Below are 13,719 nucleotides of genomic sequence, written 5' to 3' on the forward strand. Positions count from 1 at the left end.
TTATTATTCTAATGAGTCCTGTGATACTGATTTTCGCCATTCTTTCTTTCTTTTCATTCTGCAGGGGGGGGGGCGCCCCCCCCTCTCAGGTGCTAGGGGAGGGCGCGCGCCCGGCCGCCCCCCCCCTAGTTGCGCCTATGGTTATATCATTATTATTAATACAATGCACCCCCATAGGTAGGGGCGACCGCGAAGTTGCCCTCCCCCTATTACAGGGCCCTGTCTGTAGCCCCCCCCTGCCCCTCCTCTGAGAATAACGAATTCAATAACATTGAATCATATACGCAATAGTTTATAAATGTAGAATCATTAAAATATTCAAATATATTTCAGTTTCATATTTATTACTGCTAGCTTCATGATATAGAAACATATTATTTTAAGATTAACTAATATATATATAGCTAATATATAAAGCTATATTTTTTATCTAGTATAACAGAACATGTTTTTCCATATTAAAGGTGAATTAATTCACTTAGTTTTATGTTGCAGTTATTTTTTCAATATTTTGTGGTTTTGATAATTTGCATACAGGGTGAGTAAAAAAAAAGTGTGATTAGCGTCGTCTTCTTCATAGCTAATTTTTTTCATGAAATTTTTATTTTTTGTATTTTTGCAATATTTTGGAATATTGTCTTCATTTATTTGAAACTCACATGGTACCACAAGCAAATCCGCGAAACTTTTTTCCCCATCAAAATTGAAAGGGAAGAAAATCAAAATTGTGATAATAGATAATTGTTATTCAATCCTAAAATTTTATATTAATATCGGTCTGACCAATTGAGAATCCCCGACATTTTAATAAAATAGATCCAATTTATTGTTCAGTTGAATATAAAAGTAACACAGTTAACAGTTGCACATTGATAAAAAATGTCCTCCATTCTTTTGGTGAAATTTTTACCGCTCAAATTATTAGATCTATTTATTAATGGCCTTGCTTAGACAGGCACACTTGAACTAAATTGCGAATTTTCCTGAAACAATTTTGTGAATTTTCTCCATTTCCATGAGTTTAATTTTTATGAAATTTTAGGATTAGATAGAAACTATAGATTAACACATTTATTCTTTTCTTCACTTTTGATTTTGAGAAGAATAAAGGTTCGCGGATTTTTTTGCTAAAAAAAATAAGAATTATATGAAAAAAAACTAATTGTTTTGATAATGACTACGCTGATCACACATTGTATGACTCACCCTGTATACACATACAAATTTAGATAAAAATGATGGTTATTTTTCTTGTATTAATTGTTTATAGGTCGGATGTAAAAATAAAATTTTTACCTTTTTAATCTAGATTGGAGTTAAGGATGTTTTACGTCAAACTAAAGTAAATTCCACATAAGATTAAAATATAATATGTTTTCAAAATCATTTCTAATATGTACCCTATGCTTTTTCAAACTTGTCACGGGCAGCCGTAGTACATTTGAACTTCCTAGCCGGGTCAACCTTTCCGGACCAGTTTGTACTGTATCGCCATGACATTGGGTAAATAAGGCAGACACTCAATAGGACTAACCGGTGGAACAATGTTGAAGGGTCAGACTTTAGGTTAAATTTACTTTTACTAAAGGGTCAGGGGTGCGTGTTGTGCGTACAACTAGAGAAGCTCCGAGGGTACGAATTGATGATGTCGCAGAAATTTGATATGCTTCTTCTGTCTAGTTTGCAGTGATTTTTAATTCTTTTTCTTCAACTTTTATTATTCATAAAACTTTAAACTATTTGTGTTTAGGGGGTCCTGGTCAAGTGATTGTGATGGTAGGGTTACCAGCTAGAGGGAAAACTTACATTGCTAAAAAACTAACAAGGAAGACATAAAAAAAATTTTAATATTTTTCTATTAATATTACATTGCTTTAAAATTAACTTTTTCCATGCTGTTAAAAGTTATCAAAAGATATGATTGTTTATATTTTTTTGTGGGGCCTTACATGATACAACCGTGGAATCGGAAGAGATGTAATTTTCAATACTCCAATGTATAATTGAAATGCTGCAAAGTACATTGACAACCCCATTTCTTTCTTTAAGATGAACATCAATTAAAATTTTGAATTTTCGTCTTACTCTTCTACACTTTTATTTTAAAGATTTGGTAACATCTTAGTATGATTTGAACCCCAAATCCCCCTTACTCAATTTATTTGGCAACCTCCGTCGTAATACTGATCTAAAGGTTTGATGTTGGTTTCTCCAGGTACCTGAATTGGATCGGAGTTAGCACTAGAGTATTCAATGCTGGAGACTATAGGAATATACATCTTTCAACTAAGCAAAAGTCAATTTTTTAAAAATTTTTATTTTGTCGTCATCACTTAAATATTTTGAAATACAGTAATTTCTGGGATTATTATACCTTTACCAGGCTTCCATTTTAAATACATGTAATGCAAATGCAGAAAGCTGTCCAAGATAGGGGGGGGNGCTTATCCTCCGTTGGAGGCTGAATCCTTTTCCTGGAAATCAAAGCTCTAATTTTTTAACAATGCTTAGTTTTAATATTATATTTATCAGGAGACAAGCACATGTGGAAATGGCTAAGAAACCGAAACATTCATTCTTCGATCCAAACAATGCCGAAGCATCAGCCATTAGAGAGGCTTGTATGGAGGTTAGATACTTTATGTTTGATCTAGGCAGCTTTAACAGATACTTTATGCTTGATCTAGACAGCTTTAACAGATACTTTATGTTTGATTTAGGCAGCTTTAACGGATACTTTATGTTTGATCTAGGTAGCTTTAACAGATACTTTATGTTTGATCTAGGCAGCTTTAACAGATACTTTATGCTTGATCTAGGCAGCTTTAACAGATAATTTATGTTTGATCTTGGCAGCTTTAACGGATACTTTATGCTTGATCTAGGCAGCTTTAACAGATACTTTATGTTTGATCTAGGCAGCTTTAACAGATACTTTATGTTTGATCTAGACAGCTTCAACAGATACTTCATGCTTGATCTAGGCAGCTTTAACGGATACTTTATGCTTGATCTAGGCAGCTTTAACAGATACTGTATGTTTGATCTAGGCAGCTTTAACGGATACTTTATGCTTGATCTTGGCAGCTTTAACAGATACTTTATGTTTGATCTAGGCAGCTTTAACAGATACTTTATGCTTGATCTTGGCAGCTTTAACAGATACTTTATGTTTGATTTAGGCAGCTTTAACGGATGCTATGGATTTCCTGCGGGACGGAGGAGGGAAGGTTGCAATATTTGATGCTACGAACACTACAAGAGAACGGAGGAAGATAGTTTATGATAAAATCGTGAATCAGAACGGACTCAAGTGTATGTTTCTTGGTTAGTTTTCATAAAAACCTAATCAGAGGCCGAATTTAAAGAATATGAGCCGCGGCTCAAATATGGTTGGTTCCACTTAATATCGTATTCATTGTTCAAGTTTAAAGCCGGCGGCCCGGCGCTCAATTGAAACCGGTTTTGGGCGGATTTAAGACACAACTCAAATTCATTAAATTCGGATACAGTTCTTTTTATATCAAATTGCTACTTTTTCCTTTTTCTGGGGATTTAGCTGTGGGGTTTAATAATCTTTATTATAATTTGTCATAAGGATTTATTTTCTTGTTTTGCTTCTAAACCTCCCAAATAAACAGCCTATTTGCTGTGATATGTCGAAACTTAGAAAGCCGCATTTTTAATTTTCTGTACAATGATGCAGGATTAGAAAATGCAATTTTATCTTAACAGCAATAAGTTGTTTCTTTTCATTCCTTAGTTTAAAGATTTTTCATAAGAAACAAATGTTTATTTTAAATTAATTTAATTAATATTTTTCTAGAAAGTATTTGCAATTCTGATAATATTGTGGAATCTAACGTGAGAGAAGTTAAAGTACACAGTCCAGATTATAAAGGTAAAGTACACAGTCCAGATTATAAAGGTAAAGTACACAGTCCAGATTATAAAGGTAAAGTACACAGTCCAGATTAGAAAGGTAAAGTACACAGTCCAGATTATAAAGGTAAAGTACACAGTCCAGATTATAAAGGTAAAGTACACAGTCCAGATTAGAAAGGTAAAGTCCACAGTCAAGATTAGAAAGGTAAAGTACACAGTCCAGATTATAAAGGTAAAGTACACAGTCTAGATTAGAAAGGTAAAGTCCACATTCCAGATTAGAAAGGTAAAGTACACGTACACAGGTTGTACTGTACAGTGTACATACACACTTATATATAGTAGATAGGATGGCTGAAACAATTAATAAATGAACTAAATTTATTAACTGCTTTTATTAATAAACAAAAGTTAAAAGTATGCATAGATTAAGAATTGATTAGTTTTAAAATATTGATGAATAAAGAATTGTTGTAATTGAAGTAATGAATAGGTTAGTTAATGAATGAATATTAATGAATTGATGATATAAAAGAATATCGGAATTGATGAATTGCTAAAATAAAGAATCATCAATGATTGAAAGGTTTGATGAATAAAGTAAGTAATAAGTTGAAAAATAATTCATTTGTTAAATTGGAAAATTTAAGAATTGTTGAATTAAAAAGATAATGAAAGGAATAAATTAAAAATTGATAAATTAACGGGTTCGTAAATTTTAAAGCATTGTGGATTTAAAGATTTATCCAATTAAAGAATGGTTGAGTTAAATGAATGATAAAATGCTGGATTAAAGCATAAAAGAAATTATTAGTAAAAGAATTCAAAAATGAGTAAATAAAAGAATATTTGATTTGTTATCCAGGAGTTGATGCTGAGGAGGCCATCTCTGATTTCCTTGAGAGAATAAAACATTATGAGGTTAGATATATGTTTTTACTATCAATAGAGACAACAAACTATACTGTGGAATAGAATAAAGACATTTACGCAATTGTGTTTAAATGATGCAGTATGTAGCAAATAGCACGGGCAGCCGTAGTACATTTGAATGTTCGAGCCGGGTTAACCTTTCCAGTCCCAGTTTGTACTGTACCGCCCAAACATTGGGCGGTACATACTCAATTTAACTACCTTGCATAGCCACTCTGTCCCTTAAAGCTTATACACATTACAACAACAAAAATTTAGTTTTAAAACTTAATCTACGAAGACGACATACTTATGTACAAAATACGTTTTTTCAGGTTTTTGTATTTCTGTAATTTTATTTTCTTGATTCTTATTGTTTAACCTTGTGTTTAGGATATCTATGAACCTATCTCTGAGGATTCTGAAAACCATTTTGCCTTTATAAAGATATTCAATGCTGGGGAGAAATATGTTATTCATAAACATGAAGGATATTTACAGTCTAAGGTGAGTTAGTTTATACCTTTATACACAGAAAAATAAAATAACATTTTATTTTATCTTTTTCTGTCAAACCTAACTTAAATTTTGTTAAATCTTGTTATTCTAAATATGGAATAAAGAATAATATTTCGTAAATACTATGATATTATTATTATCCTAGAAATATTAGATACATATTTTTTTATGCAATATTATAAGCCTTCAATTCTATGTACTCTTCTTTTAATTACAAAAGTTAAACTTGCAAAGAATAAGTACATTTTGTAAATACTATGATATTATATTATCTGAATATTTCTGTATTATAAACATCTTATAAACATTTAGATTATTATAAATATAACTTCAATGTACGTACTCTACTTTTAATTAAAAATTCTTAACTTACTGCAATGAATTATGGTCGGTATGAAAGGGCGTATTTTTTAATGTTTTTGTTCTGTTTAGATAGTTTACTGGATAATGAATGTACATATTACCCCTAGAACTATTTATCTAACAAGACATGGAGAATCTATGTACAATGTTACAAACAGGTGATTTATTCTTTGCGATTCTTTCGGAATTTGACACTTAGTCAAAGCATATTGATTGTTCCTACATATCATTTTGTCCAATTCATGAAATATTTGTCCAATTCATGTAATATTTGTCCAATTCATGGAATATTCGTCCAATTCATGGAATTATTTGTCCAATTCATGGAATTATTTGTCCAATTTATGGAATTATTTGTCCAATTCATGGAATATTCGTCCAATTCATGGAATATTTGTCCAATTCATGGCATAATTGTCCAATTCATGGAATATTTGTCCAATTCATTGAATATTTGTCCAATTCATGGAATTATTTGTCCAATTCATGGAATATTTGTCCAATTCATGGAATATTTGTCCAATTCATTGAATATTCGTCCAATTCATGGAATATTCGTCCAATTCATGGAATTATTTGTCCAATTCATGGAATTATTTGTCCAATTTATGGAATTATTTGTCCAATTCATGGAATATTCGTCCAATTCATGGAATATTTGTCCAATTCATGGCATAATTGTCCAATTCATGGAATATTTGTCCAATTCATGGAATATTTGTCCAATTCATGGAATATTCGTCCAATTCATGGAATATTTGTCCAATTCATGGCATAATTGTCCACCAATTCATGGAATATTTGTCCAATTCATGGAATATTTGTCCAATTCATGGAATATTTGTCCAATTCATGGAATATTTGTCCAATTCATGGAATATTTGTCCAATTCATTGAATATTTGTCCAATTCATGGAATTATTTGATATAATGCATGTTTAAGGATTTCAGGGATGAATTCAAACCTGATATGATAGAGATTAAGATTTGGATTAAGATTTCATATAATCTATATATGAGGATTGGAAATAATTCAGATTTGATAAAATCTATATTTAAAAATTGGAGGGTACATATTAGTACATATTTAAGGATCGAAACGGATTCCGATTTGATATAATCTATATTTAAGGATCGGATGGGATTCAAACCTGAAATAAAAACCATTTTAGGATCCAAAGGGAATTCCGATTTGATATAAGCTATAATTAAGGATTGGAGGAGATTCAGACCTGACATCTCGTGGTCAGCATTATTCCCTTGCTTTGTCCTACTTCTTCAACCAACATGTTATTCCAGGACTCAGGTATTCTAGGACTCAGGTATTCCAGAACTCAGGTATTCCAGAACTCAGGTATTCCAGACCTCAGGTATTCCAGGACTTAGGTATTCCAGAACTCAGGTATTCCAGGACTCAGGTATTCCAGAACTCAGTATTCCAGGACTCAGGTATTCCAAGATTCAGGTATTCCAAGACTATTATCTGAAGTGTGATCTTTACATGCAACAATTTTGACGAATCATTTTATCTAATTTATAAAGTTGATCGTAATTGTTTAGAGTTTGGACTTCTTGGTTAAAGAGGACAATACAGACTGCAGCTCATATACAAGCTCCACAGGTAGATATTGACATGGACATGGACCTTGAACTTGACCTTGAAGTTGAACTTGAACTTGAACTTGAACTTAAACTTGAACTTGAACTTGAACTTGAACTTGAACTTGAACTTGAACTTGAACTTGAACTTGAACTTGAACATGGCCTTGAACATGACTGACTTGTCTAAATATAGTGGAACTTTACATGGTCTTAATTTATGTTTTATAACCTGCAATGACCTGAAAAGTCACGGTATTACTGTTTTCCACCGACTGTTGTTTGTCTGGTTATTATTATCATTATTGTTATTATAGGAGAGATGGAGAGCTCTGAATGAAATAGATGCTGGAGATATGGAGAACCTGACATATGACGAAATTGAAGAGAAGTTTCCAGAAGAGTTTAAAGCTCGAGATCAGTGTAAACTAACCTATAGATATCCTAGTGGAGAGAGTTACCAGGATCTAGTGGCTAGGCTTGAACCTGTTATGATGGAACTAGAAAGACAAGGGAATGTTCTTTTAGTTGGTCATCAAGCAGTTCTCAGGTATTCTTCTGGTTGTTAATATGGATCAAAACTGATTACTCACCCAAGACCATGATTTGTTCAAACCTATATCTTTACAACCTTTTTGAAAAAAAAACTTTGATATTTCAAACTTGACTCATCCGGACAGAAAATAGGGAAAGGAATTGAATCTCTAATCTGAAATAGGAAAGTTTTAGAAATTCATATCTAGACAGCAAGTACAAAATCTTTAAATTTGGGACTGTCCCAGGAATTAGGGACTGTCCCAGAAGCCCGGGACTCTTGGAACTGAACGCCTGGGACTGTCCCAAAAACCCAGGGTCCCGACAGCATGGGGTATTATTTCTTTCGCAATCTCAGAGACCCTAAAGCCTGGGACAGTCCCAGGATCGTTGGGTCTTTGGCAGAGTACCAGAAGTCTGGAAAAGTCTTGGGACTTTGAGTCCCGACACTATTGGGTTTTATTTATAGTCAAACTGTTTCAAGAAAAATCAAACCTTAAACATGTGGGACTCTGGGTTTTTGGGACTGTCCCAATAGCCTGGGAAGTCGGGACTGTCCCAAAGACCTAGAGTCCCAATACCATGGAGTTTATTTCTCAATCTCAGATACCTAAACGCCTGGGACAGTCCCAGGACTTCGGGTTTGTCACAGAAACCCGTCACAGTTTTTGGACTTTCTCAATTTTAAGGTTTTTGACACTTGCTGTCATCGCCTCGAGATAGCATTACTTTATGTTCTTTAATTTAATCGGATGTATTTAAGTATTTTTTTTGTATACGGGTGGTTTATAAATAACATAATTTAAAATTAGATGATAAATGCGCCTTGATCATAAATAGATACGATCAAAACCACCGCAATATGCCTCTCTCTAATATGAATAATATCATTTGGTTTGTTTGTCATGATGGTTTGAAGAAAAAAAAAATTGAACCTGGAAAAACATCAAAGAAGTTTTGAGGTTATTTATTTTTCATCCCACCGTGACCTTCATATTTAACAAAATAAATAATATGATTCATAAAGAGATCTTATATATATAATTGAAGGTGTATCCTGGGATATTTCCTGGATAAACCTCTAGAAGAACTTCCCTACATCAAGGTTAATATTTTTCAATATTCATTATTAATCATTATTCATTATTTAAACAAGTTTTCAATCTTAAAGGCTTTCTGTTCTGTCTCGCCAAAGAAAAAAAAGATAATTTTTCAACAGTTTGATCAGATGATGATTACTTAAACTGAAATTTCACAGCGTCTTTGAGTTAATAAAATTGTCGCTTGTTCTTCGATGCGATGTTCATGCTTTATGCATTTTAGTAAGAGATGTTTTTATTTTTTTATTTAAATATTTGTTTAGGTTCCCCTGCACACTCTTATAAAACTAACTCCCCAAGCTTATGGTTGCGAAGCTGAGTTTATCAGGGACCAGGATAAATGTCGCCTTTTACATAATTCATTTTTATTTAAGAGACTATTTATCTCCTTATTAGACTTATTGTAACAAGTTTTTTTTTAATTATTAATTATCACTAGGATGATCTGAATTGGTCAAATATGCAATACATTCACGCGCTATTTTCCAAGATAAACAGAAAAAGGCCTTACAAGGAATCTAAACCCGTAAATCTTTTTACTGTTTTTGGTTTTAATTTATCATTAAACACTATTTTTAAATTAATGTATTTAAAGAATTAATATTACAGAATAAGAAAATTATTAAGAATTTATCCTGAAAAATTCTGTAGGTTTCCAATCGAAGCCAACGACACCTACAGGCCTAAAGGAAGCTTCTGACCTAACCCGTCCCTATCCTATATCTTTCCCTAAGATCCCCTGAAATGCCCCCTGAAGTGCATTTTAGAGAATTAGATTCTCCGGCCCCAACAATTGTAAAGGTACTCAATTCTCCTTGAGATAGAAGAATATCTGCCCGTATCTAATTCTATCCCCGGAGCAAACAATCCCATTCTCCTTCAATACTTCAAGCATATCTTTCTTCAACATGAAGTTTAGCGATGTTCTCTTTTTAGTGATGATTCATAGATTTTCCATCTTTTATAATCGTATACCAACTCTACCAACAGTGATAACTGAGCCCTGCACTGTATCGGCTGAACCCTGCACTGTATCGGCTGAACCCTGCACCGTATCGGCTGAACCCTGCACCGTATCGGCTGAACCCTGCACCGTATCGGCTGAACCCTGCACCGTATCGGCTGAACCCTGCACCGTATCGGCTGCCGTTTGTATTCCTTCTCAAAAACCGGTTTAAATTTAATACCAGTGTAAGACTATTTTTATCATAACATAACAATGATATATTTCTAAGAAACAAAATGGTAAAATTTAATGAAGGATAAAAACCACATTTAAACATTTAAAGTATTTACATATTTTAATTTGAAGTATTTTTTTAACTTAAGATCAAAATGATAGTCTGATATGTTAGTTTTAAACTCTTGAGAATCAACCTTTACATTGTTAAAAGAACAATGCATAATTTTATAATCTCTATACAAGCAAACTATTAATATGCCTTCCACTCCTAAAAGATTGCTCAAAGAAATAAAAATGCAATGGAATAATGATCTTTATTTTTGGCACGCATCAACACATCAAAATGTTAGCTTTTTTACAAAATTTAAACAAATGGATTTGGAAAAATATTTTATTTGCAGAGTTAAAATGTAAAGTTTGGAAAATTCGTTTAGTTAAAATCAACAGATTTTTGAATTCAAATTTGTTTTATGGTTTTATATACTTATATCTTTGTTGCATCTGAAGTTTCCAAAAATATTAATATTATCAGGGATAATTAAGATCTGCAGTTTTAAGAAGAACGTTAACCAGGGTTGAACATTTCCAAAACAACTCCTTTTATTTATTTTTGTATTTTCTCATATTATTTGCTAAATTGTGATGAAAATACTCTTGAATTTCATGTTTTTATTATATTTAATTTTATAGTTGAAAGTCAAAATATTTCTTTTCTTTTTATAATGATAAAGATCTGATCTATTGCAATGAGGGAGCTCATTCTATTAATTAGTTTTCAGTAGTTTACATTTCTTCATATTCTGAAATATTTTAACTTGAAGATTTATTTATCGGAACTAGCTTTTTAACGATTGTAAATGTACTCTTTTGTTATTTGTACAAGTATTGTACCGTACAATATATATAGATGAACAAGCATTTTACGGTACAGTACAGTGCAGTACAGTATAGTTAATGGGGTACAGTAGTAGCATATTGTTAATTTTTTATCTAATTTTAATATCTCCATGGTTCAAATGTAATTCTAATCTTTAAAAAATCGATATCATATAATATGCTTCCATTTACAGTAACTATATTTTTAACCTACATTTAAATATATTTTTGTATTTATAATTAGTAAAATGTATATTAGTCGAACTAGATGAAAAATAAAACATGTATTCAATATTTACCTAAACTAGTTCTAATCTTACTTTTATAAAAATTCTCATAAAAGTTTTATTTATAAGATAAGATAAGATAAAGTTTATTGCTAAAATAAATGTATCTGTATACAGATAGAGTTTACAATCACAAAATTCATGATTATATTAACAGTACAAGTATAAAGCAATTAGGTGGAAAATAGCTCTTGGCTGTTTTGATTATTTTTCCACCTAATGTTAGTAACAATAACAAAATATTTCAATTAAATAGATATAAGGTGACCGATTAGAGATCAGGGTGCAAATTTATCATATGCAAAATAGTTTATACATTAATTCGAATAACAAGAGTTAAAAGTAATTTTCTGACATGTACACAACAAATATCAAAGCATATTAAAACATATATAATTAGTTTTACATGAATAGCAATTCGGTTTATAACACATTGGCCTATAATTTTCAGAAAGAGAATTTAGTAGTCTATTTTTAAATATACTTAGAGAGTTGCTTCTTTTTAAGTCAAGAGGCAGGTTATTCCACATCTTAAGAAGAGAGCTTGATGGTAAATACTGTAATGAGCACATTTTGAGAATGTCAAGTTGATAGTTAAGAGATCTTTCAAAGTTTCCAAGCTTTTTAAAAATATTTTCAAAAGATGCAGGAAGAAGTTTATGTGTATATTTATACATAAATATAGCTTGGTTAAAGTCTACCAGATCATTAATCTTTAGAATCTTATACTTAAGGAAAAGAGGATCACTATGAGACGTGGCTTTTGAGTTATCAATTAATCGTATTGCTCGTTTCTGTAAAATGTGAATTTGTTTCATTTCTGAACATTTGTTACATCCCCAGGCTGAAATTGCATATTCTATAAATGATCGAAATAATGAGTTGTAAATGGTTAGTTTAATATTACTAGGAAGAATATTTTTTACACTTGACAAAGCAAAAACTGCACTGGATGCTTTGTTTTTAACCGCCTTAAGATGATGGTTCCAGTTAAGATTTTCGTCTAAATGAACACCTACAAACTTAAAAGATTCATTTTTGCATCCAGTTCCTACTCTTTCTATATCTTTATTATCTATTTGAAGTTTAAGCGAGGTGATACTTACATCTTCTTTTTTATTTTTGAAGAGAATATATTTGGTTTTAGACGCATTCAAAGTCAGTTTGTTTGCTTTAAACCAATCTTCTATTTTAGAGAGCTCAAAATTTGCCAAATCATATAAGTAGTGTAAGCTTTTTGAAGAAAGTTGCAGTGTTGTATCATCGGCAAAAAGAATTGTAAAAAATTTCGATGCTTTAGGAAGGTCATTGATAAGAATTAGAAATAAAATTGGTCCTAATATCGACCCTTGTGGTACACCACAAGAGATTTCTTTAAGTGAAGAGTCAACACCCCTGATTGAAGTAAATTGTTTTCTTCCCTTTAAATAATTTTTGAACCATAAGTTAGAAGTCCCACGAAATCCATAGTGTTCAAGCTTGCTCAGTAGAATGTCAACATCACAGGTATCAAAAGCTTTAGTGAAATCTATAAAAATTCCCAGAGTATATTCGGATACAGGTTTATTTAGTGCGTTGTATATTTTATCTAAGAAATGAATTAAGGATTGAGTAGTGTTGTGCTTGGCTCTGAAGCCATACTGATGTTCATAAAGTAGTTTAAATTTATTCAAATATTTCATAATTTGATTTGCTGCCACTTTTTCTAAAGTTTTGAAAACGAAGAAAGCAAACTTATGGGCCTATAATTTGTAAAATTATCCGTTTCCCCAGCCTTGAAGATTGGGACGATTTTTGCAGTTTTAAGAGTGGTAGGAATAAACCCAGTTTTGAAAGATAAATCAAATAAATGACAGATAGGACCCATGATAATTGGTATGATAGACTTTAGCAAATTTGTTGAAATTTTGTCTGGTCCAGAACTGTTTTTACTTTTTAGTTTTTTAAGAGCATCATTTATAATATCAGGGGTCATATTTGCAAAAACAAAGTTTTCATCTGTTTCCTGTGACAAAAAGTCAGAAAATTGTTTTTTAGTGCCCTTAATAGTTTTTGCCAGATCAGGACCTATATTAGCAAAAAAATTGTTAAAACCCTCTGATATTTTTACGGCCCCTGAGAGAACTTTTCCATTGCTCACAAATGCATCAGGAATGTTAATTGTTTTACGTCCCCTTCCTAGTACACTATTGATAGTCAGCCATGTTTGTTTACAATCTTTACTATATTCTTGAAATTTATCATTAAAGTATTTTTTTCGTGCTGCCCTCACAAGGCGAGTATACACTGCATTATATTCTTTAAATCTAGATTTAGTTTCCTGACAGGGTTTCATAAAATTTTTATTAAACAATTTGGCTTTACGTTTTCTCGATATTATCAGTGCTTTAGACATCCAAGGGTTAAAAGGTCTATTTTTTCCTTGAAGGATTTACATTTTTTTTTCAGGGAATGAACATTC

At 31.7% G+C, this 13,719-nt stretch overlaps 1 protein-coding gene across 1 annotated transcript; it reads left to right on the forward strand.

The window, feature by feature from the left end:
* Window positions 1-392: 392 nt before the first annotated feature.
* Window positions 393-11,262, forward strand: LOC111715669 (6-phosphofructo-2-kinase/fructose-2,6-bisphosphatase 1). Its single transcript, XM_023491024.1, has 15 exons — window positions 393-464; window positions 1,751-1,826; window positions 2,216-2,269; window positions 2,533-2,629; window positions 3,183-3,327; window positions 3,827-3,901; window positions 4,751-4,806; window positions 5,191-5,304; window positions 5,749-5,837; window positions 6,893-6,985; window positions 7,240-7,300; window positions 7,596-7,828; window positions 8,863-8,917; window positions 9,176-9,240; window positions 9,564-11,262. The coding sequence occupies exons 1-15, from the start codon at window positions 446-448 to the stop codon at window positions 9,610-9,612; spliced, it is 1,281 nt and encodes a 426-aa protein (XP_023346792.1). The 5' UTR covers window positions 393-445; the 3' UTR covers window positions 9,613-11,262.
* The last annotated feature ends 2,457 nt before the right edge of the window (window positions 11,263-13,719 follow it).

Source organism: Eurytemora carolleeae, unplaced genomic scaffold (assembly GCF_000591075.1).
Source record: "Eurytemora carolleeae unplaced genomic scaffold, Eaff_2.0 scaffold1839, whole genome shotgun sequence".
Taxonomy (NCBI): Eukaryota; Metazoa; Arthropoda; class Copepoda; order Calanoida; family Temoridae; genus Eurytemora; species Eurytemora carolleeae.